At 34.6% G+C, this 13,390-nt stretch overlaps 1 protein-coding gene across 1 annotated transcript in view; it reads left to right on the top strand.

Annotated features, from left to right (window-relative positions):
* Window positions 1-11,175, top strand: part of fgf22 (fibroblast growth factor 22) — a 60,526-nt gene extending 49,351 nt beyond the window's left edge. The window contains exons 2-3 of the mRNA XM_059342033.1: window positions 4,048-4,151; window positions 10,071-11,175. Coding sequence (XP_059198016.1) covers window positions 4,048-4,151; window positions 10,071-10,265 — 299 coding nt within the window. The 3' untranslated portion in view covers window positions 10,266-11,175. The remainder of the gene's footprint in view (window positions 1-4,047; window positions 4,152-10,070) is intronic.
* Window positions 11,176-13,390: the final 2,215 nt, after the last annotated feature.

Raw genomic sequence — 13,390 nt, 5'->3', positions numbered from 1 at the left:
CAAACAACAAATTATGTTTAATTTGTGTATTAAGATGATAGACTTGGAATAAATATGAGCCTACCCTTTAAAGTCTGTTCTAAAACAAATATATAACTTACTATTTCATCCAAAAACATATTAAGTTGAGCATTTGCGTCAAGTTCAGCTTCTTTCCAAACAAAATCTGTATCAGTGTCAAATGTTTTTTCAGTAGGTTAACAAGGTGGTCTTTATACATTTTGTATACTTGTACACTTTACATTCCCCCCAAAAAAATGTGTTTATTTTTTACATTAATACAACATTAGTCACACAATTTTATTAGATTATTGGTCAAGCTATCACATTATTGAGTTTTATACATTTTCAGTCAGGTTAAGTGCAATTTTTTTTTACATTTTCAGGGAAATGTTTGAAACATATATTCAAACTATGTCCAACCAAAGTTGGTTTGCAGGATGCAAAATTTTAAAAAAAAAATCTGCTGGTGTTTCCCTGTCTTTACCAGCTGTAGTTTATCAGATGAAAAAGGTGAAAAAGTCTGAATAAGGAGGAAGTTTGCATGGATGACAAATGGGTCAACAACAAAAATGATGTTTAATTTGTGTATTAAGATGATAGACTTGGAATAAATATGAGCCTACCCTTTAAAGTCTGTTCTAAAACAAATATATAACTTACTATTTCATCCAAAAACATATTAAGTTGAGCATTTGCGTCAAGTTCAGCTTCTTTCCAAACAAAATCTGTATCAGTGTCAAATGTTTTTTCAGTAGGTTAACAAGGTGGTCTTTATACATTTTGTATACTTGTACACTTTACACCCCATTTTATTAGATTATTGGTCAAGCTATCACATTATTGAGTTTTATACATTTTCAGTCAGGTTAAGTGCAATTTTTTTTTACATTTTCAGGGAAATGTTTGAAACATATATTCAAACTATGTCCAACCAAAGTTGGTTTGCAGGATGCAAATTTTTATTTTTTTTTAAATCTGCTGGTGTTTCCCTGTCTTTACCAGCTGTAGTTTATCAGACGAAAAAGATAAAAAAAAGTCTGAATAAGGAGGAAGTTTGCATGGATGACAAATGGGTCAACAACAAAAATTTAAAAGTTTAATTTGTGTATTAAGATGATAGACTTGGAATAAATATGAGCCTACCCTTTAAAGTCTGTTCTAAAACAAATATATAACTTACTATTTCATCCAAAAACATATTAAGTTGAGCATTTGCGTCAAGTTCAGCTTCTTTCCAAACAAAATCTGTATTTACACGAATAAATATCTTGAAAAAAAACTGCAGTGCAGACGGAGTAGCACCTGTGAAACCCCCGGTGTGAGAGTTTATTTTTCATGCTCGATGGGTTTAACCAGCGAGACGGCTCAGGAACTCAGTCACTGCTCCGGACAAGACTTGTGGTTGTGCCGGTGCAGCTGGGGGTTGGTCAGCTGGGTGGCCGGTGGCCCACTGCTGCTTTTTTACGACTCCGTCATTTCCTCCCAGCTTTGGGTCACCCTGTCCTTCAGCACCTTGATCTGGTGCTATGTTTACAGCATCTATCCAAAGCTAACAATCCCTATTTCACAAATATCCCACAGTACCTAGCCTTTGAGCACCACTTGTTCATGTTTTCTCTGCATAGACTTATGCTACCTATACACCAGAAGACTTTGAAAAGATTTGGAAAGACTCCTGCAAAACTATCAGCTCACATCTAAAGACAACTGTTGAGAGTTTTTAGTCCCAGCCTAGTCTCAGACTGAGATTCTACAAAGACTGTGAATCTTGCAGGATCACTATTTACAAGACTACAACTAGATTTCCTTTAGCATTTTTTACCTACCATGCAATTTTTGTGTGTGCAGTGGTTTGTGTTGAAAAAAAAAACAACAAAAAGAAGAAGAGAAGACGCCACAAAATGCCCCCTCACAAAGCTGAAAAGGGGTTTCTGTTTTTCTGACATGAAAAGTTGACTATTTTACAGTAAAAATAGATATAAGGAAGAATAAAGGAAAGGAAACTGTAGAAAAGAATTCATGATATACATTTATGTCCTATTTAATTATTTGTTTAATTGAATAATTATACTTATCAGCTCTATCAACTTTCATTTAGTTAATCACACATTCATCATCAATTATTTATTAATTATTTATTACTTATTTATGTATACATTTATTTATACATTTTAACTGGGTCTGCTTACTGTTCTTTTTACTAAGAAACAGCGCCCCCTAAATCCCGCTTGTGGCCGTAAAGATATTGCATCTCTATATTTGTATTTAGGACTGAGCTTAATAATATTATTATGATGTAACTTTTTCCTGTCAAAGTGGTTTTACTGGCCGGTCTGAACCGCTCATCTATTGGTTGGTGATTGTGTTCCGTCCCTGCGACTTGAGATCATATCAAACACGTTTGATATGATCTCAAACCAAAGATTAGGAAAAGACTGATGTGAAACAGCGCAGATTAATACCTTACACTTAACAATCGGGATGACGGGAGCGCGCTGTGACTCCAGTAAGACTCCTAGATTTACTAAAGACTTTTAGCTTTTAGTCTGGGACTGGGAAAATCGTTTGGTGTAAGCCCAGCATTAGTTTCCAGGGGTGTAAAAAGGAGATTCCGTGCTCTGATCAGATAGCACATAGCCACATCAGGGCGCTTTTGAAGGTGTAAGTGGGCGCATAAAGCCAGGAAAATATCATCCCAAAAAAGAGCTTCATCTCCAGCAATTAGCAGCTATTCACAAGCCTGCGGTAAGCCCTCAGGTCATCTCCAAAACATCTCCCTGTCGTAGCCATGACAATGGGTGTGTGCCTTTATTTTTGTATGCAGACAAAAACCAGATCAAGAGCGAGCCACATGGGACTTGTTTGCAATCAGTGCCCAGAGGAAACAATTAGCCCACGAGCTTGCCAGCTTTTTCATGGGGTGAAGTGAGTTTGAGAGGCTGCTTAAGTGGCCAGCAGACACTGTGTCCCTCAGTAAACAACACGGTGCATCATCAGGATGGAGTGTCACATCTGGAGTCACGAGGCTCGAAGCAACAAGGCAGAATGACACTCTGCAGGTTCAGATACTGTGTGTGTGGGTGTGTGTGTGTGTGTGTGTGTGTCAAGGTTATTATAGTTAACGAAAACTAACAAAATAACGAAAACTAGAATTGAAAAAACATTTTCGTTAACTGAAATAAAAATAAAAACTAGAGTTTAAAAAAAAAACCCTAACTAACTTAAACTGTATTTTGTGGTTACAAAACTAACTAAAACTAACTGAAATTATAGTGAAAATGTCCTTAGTTTTCGTTTTGTCAAGAAAGACACAAATTGACCACAAAATGATCAAAAAAGACACAAAATGACCAAAAAAGAAACAAAATGACCCAAAAAAGAAACAAAATGACCCAAAAAAGACACAAATTGACCACAAAATGACCAAAAAAGACACAAAATGACCCAAAAAAGAAACAAAATGACCCAAAAAAAGACACAAAATTACCCCCAAAAAAGACATTAAGTGACCAAAAACACATTAACACATGAACACTTTAACACAGTGGAGACAGAGCTGACTTCCAAAATGATTTGGCGACCCCCAGAAATCATCTCGCGACCCCAATTGGGGTCCCGACCCCAAGGTTGAGAATAGCTGGTCTACATTAAGGGCAGATCCAGAATTTCTCAACGAGGGAGAAAAAAAATATGTGCTTCCATCCCTTTCCCAAAGTTTTTACTTTTTATGTGGGAAAACCATTAGCAAAACCATTAGCAATTAGCATATTTTCAACGATAAAATAACGATAATGTCCTGCCTTTTGTAATATTCAAACCTTAACCTGTTGGAAATGCTCTGAGCTTGGCTGGTCTTTTCACAAAGGGAGCTCTCTCCGGCCATCATGAGTGTCCTGTGTATGTGTGTGTGTTTTTTTCTCCCCCCCCTCAAAGCATATGGCTGTCTCGTATCCTAATCGCTAATGATAGAGTGGCTTTTGATGGGAAAACTCACAAAGCTAGATGTTTCTAACCCAGACTCTTGTTCCCTCTTTTATTTTCCAGGCCTGATGGAAATCCGATCTGTCAGTGTGGGAGTTGTTGCCATCAAATCTGTCAGCACCGGGCTGTACTTAGCTATGTCCAAGAAAGGCACGCTCTTTGGATCGGTGCGTATACAACCTGGCAACATTGTTTCTGGAGGTCAAGATGAGAGGGCTGGAGAGGGGAGGGGAGGTATATATGTATAGGGGTCCCAAATGAGTTCCTATATACCCAAACATGTTTGATTCTGCTGAAGTGAAGGGGATCTTTTGCACACTGCAAAAAAAGCCAACTTGTGTTTTTTGGCCAAAAACAGTGATTTAAGTTGGTAAAACTTGGAAATATAAATTATTGACATTTAGGGCAATAATGTAAGTTAGCACAACAAAGGAAGCCAGTTGTCTGCTCAAAAACAAGTTGGTGAGTTGTTGTTACTTATATCTTTAAGTTGGGGTTCACAACAAGGGACAATAGTTCTGATAACTCTTATTTCTTTGTTGTGAAATGCGGGAAAGCGGTGAAATTCGGTCATTAGCGAAAGCTAACGGCTAACTGATGCTAGCGGCTAACTGATGCTAGCGGCGCTGCTTGTTACAGCTACAAGAGTAGCCATTAGCGTATCAATGCTAACTCAAAATTGTGGTCACAACATTAGCTGACATTTCATAGCGGCGCTACAATCGTGCCAATTCAGCACGTTGCAGAAGTTAGCAGAAGTAAGGACTAAAAGTTATTGCAATGTAAAATTATAAGTTAGTACAACTTACAGTTGAGTTGACAAAAATCTGAATTTTGAGCAAACTCAAAAACAAAACTTAAAATATTTAGTTTAATTGTCCAACTTAAAATTCTATCGAAGTTTGTTGCCTTGAAATTTTGAGTTCACCCAACTTTTCTTTTTCTGCAGTGCAGGAAAGTCCAGAAAAAAGGTCAGAGTGTAACAATCAATCATGGCTGTACACCTGGGCTGCAGGTGACGATACCTGCAGCTTGAGTTGTCTTGTTCCACTGTCAAAATAAATAGCAGAGAAGAGAAGAGACACCCAACCAGCAGTGACAAAGAGCCAGCTGGGCTCCTTTTAAAGTCTTCGCGTGCCATCTGCCAATTGCTGTTTCGCACAACAAGCTTTCAAAAGTAATCACCTGTCTTTGTTAAAATCAGCCACAAATCAGACTTAAAGGTGTGGTGTCTAGCTCGTGTATTTACATCTCGGAAAAAGGAGAAATCAGGGAGAAGCAATCAGTCAGCAGCAGTGATAAGAGAAGTGCTTCAACAAGCTAACACAGTAAATAAGACAGGAACAGATCTGAAGGCCCTCCCATTATAACAAACAGGCAGGTGAATCACGCCAGGCTCATACTCATGCGAGAAATAAAATGACCAAAAAAAGGAAACAAAATGACCAAAAAAGACACAAAATGACCAGAAAAGGAAACAAAATGACCAAAAAGACACAAAATGACCAAAAAAAGGAAACAAAATGACCAAAAAAGACAGAAAATGACCAGAAAAGGAAACAAAATGACCAAAAAAGACACAAAATGACCAGAAAAGGAAACAAAATGACCAAAAAAGAAACAAAATGACCAAAAAAAGGAAACAAAATGACCAAAAAAGACACAAAATGACCAGAAAAGGAAACAAAATGACCCAAAAAGACAGAAAATGACCAAAAAAGACAGAAAATGACCAAAAAAAGGAAACAAAATGACCAGAAAAGACACAAAATGACCAGAAAAGGAAACAAAATGACCAAAAAGACACAAAATGACCAGAAAAGGAAACAAAATGACCAAAAAAGACACAAAATGACCAGAAAAGGAAACAAAATGACCAAAAAAGAAACAAAATGACCAAAAAAAGGAAATAAAATGACCAAAAAAGACAGAAAATGACCAGAAAAGGAAACAAAATGACCAAAAAAGAAACAAAATGACCAAAAAAAGGAAACAAAATGACCAAAAAAGACAGAAAATGACCAGAAAAGGAAACAAAATGACCAAAAAAGAAACAAAATCACCAAAAAAGACACAAAATGACCAAAAAAGACACAAAATGACCAGAAAGGAAACAAAATGACCAAAAAAGACACAAAATGACCAGAAAAGGAAACAAAATGACCAAAAAAGACACAAAATGACCAAAAAAGGAAACAAAATGACCAAAAAAGACAGAAAATGACCAGAAAAGGAAACAAAATGACCAAAAAAGAAACAAAATGACCAAAAAAAGGAAACAAAATGACCAAAAAACACAGAAAATGACCAGAAAAGGAAACAAAATGACCAGAAAAGGAAACAAAATGACCAAAAAAGAAACAAAATGACCAAAAAAAGGAAACAAAATGACCAGAAAAGGAAACAAAATGACCAGAAAAGGGAACAAAATGACCAAAAAAGACACAAAATGACCAGAAAAGGAAACAAAATGACCAAAAAAGACACAAAATGACCAGAAAAGGAAACAAAATGACCAAAAAAGGAAACAAAATGACCAAAAAACAAGCTTTCAAAAGTAATCACCTGTCTTTTGTTAAAATCAGCCACAAATCAGACTTAAAGGTGTGTGGTGTCTAGCTCATGTATTTACATCTCGGAAAAAAAGGAGAAATCAGGGAGAAGCAATCAGTCAGCAGCAGTGATAAGAGAAGTGCCTTCAACAAGCTAACACAGTAAATAAGACAGGAACAGATCTGAAGGTCTCCCATTATAACAAACAGGCAGGTGAATCACGCCAGGCTCATACTATCTGATGCTATCACAGACAGCCTCATTATAGCTGCATGATAACAATCTGGGAAAGGGAATGCAGCAGAACCTCTTGTCACTACGATATCTTTCAAGACTCTTTGACTAACTGATAAGAAGCAGCAGCCACCCATGAAAAAAAAAGAGGCTTTGCTGTTTTACTGTTGGATCACCTACACAGATCAATATACACTACCGGTTAAAAAGTTTTAGAACAGCCCAATTTTTCCATTTTTTATTGAAATTCAAGCAGTTCAAGTCAAATGAACAGCTTGAAAGGGTCCAAAGGTAAGTGGTGAACTGCCAGAGGTAAATAAAAAAAGGTAAGCTTAACCAAAACTGGAAAATAATGTACATTTCAGAATTATACAAGTAGGCCTTTTTCAGGGAACAAGAAATGGGTTAACAACTTAACTCTATGGAGTCTTGGGCTATTTTGTCCATTTTTTAATTCTTTTCATGTCTTTGTAAGTCATTTTGTGTCTTTTTTTGGTCATTTTGTGTCTTTTTTGTCATTTTGTGTCTTTTTTAAGTCATTTTGTGTCTTTTTTTGGTCATTTTGTGTCTTTTTTTTAAGTCATTTTGTGTCTTTTTTTGTCGTTTTGTGTCTTTTTTTGGTCATTTTGTGTCTTTTTTAAGTCTTTTTTTTTTTGTCTTTTTGGTGTCTTTTTTGTCATTTTGTGTCTTTTTTTGGTCACTTCGTGTCTCTTTTTAGTCATTTTGTGTCTTTTTTTGTCATTTTGTGTCTTTTTTTGGTCATTTTGTGTCTTTTTTTTAGTCATTTTGTGTCTTTTTTGTCATTTTGTGTCTTTTTTTGGGTCATTTTGTGTCTTTTTTTAGTCCTTTAGTCCAACATAAAATGTGATTTTGAATCTTTTTTTTACTTTCAAAACACTATCATGCTCAATAACGAATTTTAAATGTTGCAAATGTGCATTAATTTCAGAGTACACTGAGACATTAAACTGCATCATTTTCAATTAAATTCTGGAAAAGTTGGTGTGTTCCAAACAGTCACAAAAAATAATAGCAGTCATTATTATGTGTTACTTTCCTGTCCAATGGGTGGAAAACCTGATTTTTTTTAAAAAAGGAGCAACATTTCATTACAGGAACAATGTCCCAGTTACTCAGGACATTTCACAGACCTCATTGTGATCAGTTTCAGCTAGTGATCAGTTTTCAGAAATCGGCCCCAATAAAAACTGAACTGTGGGGCCTGTAGATTGCGAGTTACCAGAACATTGTTTCTGGAAAGACATGTTGTTTTTGGGTTCGAATATTTCAATGCTGTGAGCAGCAGAAAACTAAATTCCACTGACATCAACTTTATTGGGTTGATGGAAAAGAAGTTTCAGATATCTTAAAACCTCAAAATATATCTTCATGTCTAGACACAAATTGCTGTTTTTGCAATTCGAGTGAACCTTTTCTTTAATTCTACACTAAAAACCTCTATTGTAGCCTTAAAGGAAAACAAATCAGCCAATGCAAAAACTCCAAACATCTAGGAAACTTTTTACTGCAACAACAGACATTAACCCTCTATGATACGGTGTTGCTCTCAGGCAACATATCTATTTTAAGCCTGTCAAATTTATACAATGCATGTTTTTGAGTGATGCGATACTTTAAAAAAGAGGGAAGAGTCTAGGGAACCAATAGCAATGCTTTAATTTGTTACATGACCTCCAGGAGGCCATATTAAAACACTATTTTGCAGACTTTTACAAAGGAAACACACTGTAAAAAAGGTTTGTAGAAATAACAGTAAAACACTGTGAAATACATCAGAAATAGGGCATGAAATGAAAAATTGTATGTCACTGTATTAGACGCTTTTAATTACCGTAAATCAAAGAATAGCACAAAACTTTTACTTTTTTTCTGTCATAAACTGGAAGAAACACACAGGTTTTAGGTAAAATATAACATTTTCATGCAAAATTTGTGGAGAAATACCATGATGTATGAATTAATGACACAATTATCCTACAAAATAACAGGATTATTCAGACTAAATCACAGCTTTTGCTGATATTTACATTTAAATTTAGAATTTCTGGCAACCACAGCTGCCGGTATTTTTCCGTAAATTAAACAGATTATTTTTTACAGTGCAGCTTTGCCATTTTGTGCCACAAAAAATCACTCAAAACGTCATTTCCTGGCCCTTTTCCATCTTGAAACTAAAATATTCCTGCTCATAGGTGAGAAAACCTTCATTTTAGATAGTTTCATAAACTTAGACTGTTCAAGACAATCATTTCAATGGGTCGTTGGTTCAGGCAACATTTAGTTAAAAAATGTCCTTTTATAATGTTTCTAAATTTAAAATGTTATGTATTGTACCCTGTTGAAGCTACTGAATCTTTTACACATGTTTATGAAATAAATAATGTTAAAATACATTTTACAAACTTTCTTTTTCACTTGTGCACCGTAATGGTACAATGTTGCCTACGGGCAACAAACCCCAAAATCTTCAGATTATGTTTATTTGGTCTATTTCAAGACAAAAAAAAGACTCTCTAAACCTTTTTTTCATAATGCGTACCATAGAGGGTTAACCTTTGTGCACTTCTGGCCGAGTATACACTGTAAAATGAATTAATTGATTTCAATGAATTAACTGATTAACCCTTTGATGCACAACATGGGTCAAAAATGACCCGCATTCATTTCCCATGTTATCTATTGCTTGCTGTGTGTTTCTGTGCTCAACTTATTTTATGATTGAACATTCTAAATATTCTTAAAATATCTTGTTTTTGATAAAAACAGATCATTATTTCCATTTTGTTTCTCATAATTTATGAAGAAAAAAAGTTTTTGTATTATTACATAGCTAACTACTTGGCTAAGTAGCTTGCTAAGCTAACTACTTAGCCAAGAAGTTAGCTAAGTAGTTAGCTTAGCAAGCTACTTAGCTAAATACTTAGCAAAGAAGTTAGCTTAACAAGCTACTTAGCTAAAAAATGGATATGGCTCATTTTTCAACCATGTTGTGTATTAGAAGAGTCGTGACAGAAAAAGGTATTTTATTCAAAAATGAATAAAGGAAAACATAAAAATTAGGATGTATGATGATGAAAAACAAACTAATTGAGGAAAACCTGGAATACTGAATGATGAATTATTGCAACGATATAGAACATAAAAACTGTCGGGTCACTTTAGACCCATGTTGTGCATCAAAGGGTTAAACACTGGCCCCTCCTTGGCCCCCACAGTAAAACTGGTCTAGAACCGCCACTGATAACCTCTTAAACTTGTCTCCTTCCCTCTGATCGCAGGTGAAGTACAACCCGAGCTGCAAGTTCAAGGAGCGCATCGAGGAGAACGGCTACAACACGTACGCCTCGCTGCGCTGGAAGCACGGCGGCAGGCAAATGTTTGTTTCGTTGAACGGCCGGGGGAAGCCGCGGCGAGGCCACAAGGCTCGACGAAGACACCCGTCCACTCATTTCCTGCCCATGCTCCCCTCCTAGCTGCACCAGTCTGAACTCTGCCCGGCAACCGGCTGGCTCCGCCCCCTTTACACTAGTGTTGATCTCGCCGTGACGGCAATCTTTATTTTTATTACTCCATCCTCCTGTCACATAAATGTACATTTTGTTGAGGGTTGTAACATTTGTAGAGTTAGTATAATATGTACTTTTAAGTTATTTTCTCCATTTTCTAATAATGTTCAGTAATACGGTAAATATACAGTAGAGTTATACTATCTCCAGGCATCTGTCTGGCTACAGTATTTGTCTGAACTGCATGTAAAACGGTGTTTGGGTGACTTTAAGAGGACTAAAAAAGGGACGGAAACAACTTAATGTGGCTCACTGGTTTGTTATTTAGCCTATTTTAGATGCTCAGAATAAGAGAAGAAGCATCTGGTACAGCAAAAGTGATATTTTTATTTTAAGCATCTCTGTAACACTTTACAATAACCAACTAATTGGTGTTTATAGATGGTTTATAAACCAATTATTAACCATTTACAAAGTGCTATACATATTTAATCTTTAAATGTTTTAAACCAATTTCTTAAAGGTATATGAATCATTTCATAATCATTAACATACTTACACTGTAAGAAATATTTGTAGAAGTTACAGTAAAACTGTCAAATTGCATCAGAAATAGGGAGTAAAATAAAAAAATACATATCACCATAATAGACACTTTCAATTACTGTGAATCAAGAAATAGTACAAAACTTTTGAAAACACACAGTTTTACTGTAAAAATATAAAAAAATTAATTTAAAATTGATGGAGAAAAACCATATTGCCACAAGGACACAATTACCCTTAAAAATAAAGAAAATAATGTTTTAAAATATGTCTTACATTTTTTTGCTGGTATTTACATTTAAATTTACAGTAGAAAACTCTTCACTTTTAACAGTGAAGTTCTGGCAACCACAGCTATTTATACGGTATTTTACCATAAATTAAACAGATTTTTTTTACAGTGTAATTTGGTGTTAAAAATGTTATAATCAGTGCATCTAAAACTATTAATAAACTATTATTATAATTCAATTGTTTGTTAATGGTAAAGTAACTATAAACTTACATTAATATACCATCTATTTGTCATTTATAAATTATGTAGTTAGTTAAACATTAATAAATTATGTATTTACCATTCTAAAAGGCCTATAAATGGTTTATAAATGATGATTAAACATTAATAAACCATCTGTTTACCATTTATAAATGATGGTTATTGTAAAGTGTTACCAGTATCTCTATAAAAACAAAAAGAAGCAACTTTGAAGCCGTAGCTACCACTGAGGATACTGTTGCTCTCTACAAAATATATGAAATATGAAAAATTCCTCATTTTAGCGCATAATATTCACATTCTTTGTGAAAGTACTGATGACAAAAATAACCATTCAAAGATACATATTTACGTGAATTAATCACATGATAAAACACCCTGAGTGTATAAAGTCTTTAAGGCTGAATGTGACTATAAAAATAAATAAGTGAATAACAAAATTGGTATTTTATCTCCACCTGAAACTTTATTTATGAGCAGTTAAGTGGGGAGGGCTAATATACACTACCGGTCAAAAGTTTTAGAACACACCAACTTTTCCAGAATTTAATTGAAAATGATGCAGTTTAATGTCTCAGTGTACTCTGAAATTAATGCACATTTGCAACATTTAAAATTCTTTATTGAGCATGATAGTGTTTTGACTTAAAAAAGACACAAAATGACTTAAAAGACACAAAATGACAAAAAAAGACACCAAAAGACACAAAATGACTTAAAAAAAGACACAAAATGACAAAAAAAGACACCAAAAGACACAAAATGACTAAAAAAAGTCACAAAATGACAAAAAAAGACACAAAAAGACACAAAATGACTTAAAAAAGACACAAAATGACCAAAAAAAGACACAAAATGACAAAAAAAAGACACCAAAAGACACAAAATGACAAAAAAAAGACACTAAAAGACACAAAATGACAAAAAAAAAGACACCAAAAGACACAAAATGACTTAAAAAAGACATTAAATGACAAAAAAGACACAAAATGACAAAAAAAGACACCAAAATGATAAAAAAAGAGACAAAATGACTTAAAAAAGACACAAAATGACCAAAAAAAAAGATACCTAAAGACACAAAATGACTTAAAAAAGACACAAAATGACAAAAAAAGACACAAAGTGACAAAAAAAGACACAAAATGACTTACAAAGACATGAAAAGAATTCAAAAATGGACAAAATAGCCCAAGACTCCATAGAGTTAAGTTGTTAACCCATTTCTTGTTCCCTGAAAAAGGCCTACTTGTATAATTCTGAAATGTACATTATTTTCCAGTTTTGGTTAAGCTTACCTTTTTTTATTTACCTCTGGCAGTTCACCACTTACCTTTGGACCCTTTCAAGCTGTTCATTTGACTTGAACTGCTTGAATTTCAACAAAAAACTGGAAAAATTGGGGTGTTCTAAAACTTTTGACCGGACAAAAAAAAAGCGAAATTATTGGGGAACTTGGACCGATGACCTCAGTGTTTCAAAGATCCTGGCCCTGCTACAAATCTAACATGTTTCTTGGGATTTACTCTACTGACACTACTGGATAAGAGACACTGAGCTGCATCTGAACTGTACAGATGAGATGAAAATCTCCACATAAATGATAAATGTACTGTTCTGTCTGTATATGTCTATGTATGACAAGAACACAACAGAAACTAAGCTAACTACTGGGATAACATGCTGGATTTTCTGAGAAATGTTTTTGCATGCTTCTGTCTGACTGCTTCTCCATTCAACAACCCACAGCTGATAGATTAGGAATCAGTATCAGAAAAGAATGCATTGTGTCTCATCTAGTGTCTGATTCGTGAAATAATAATGTACGTTTTGAGTCATTTAATGCATTATAGCAGATGTCACATAGCAGCAACTCCATTAATTTTGTACACAGTAGTAAAAGGTTATTACATGCTGCCTCTCTGTTAAGTCATGCTAACATTTTCTTGACAACAAGGCTGTTGCTAATAGAACATTTAATATATTTAAAACATTTTGTACTCTTTAACTGTTTGAGGTTGATGTTTATTGTTATTGTCGACTTTTTGTG

This window comes from Centropristis striata, chromosome 9 (genome assembly GCF_030273125.1).
Source record: "Centropristis striata isolate RG_2023a ecotype Rhode Island chromosome 9, C.striata_1.0, whole genome shotgun sequence".
Classification (NCBI taxonomy): domain Eukaryota; kingdom Metazoa; phylum Chordata; class Actinopteri; order Perciformes; family Serranidae; genus Centropristis; species Centropristis striata.
This window is presented reverse-complemented; position numbering and strand designations above follow the sequence as displayed.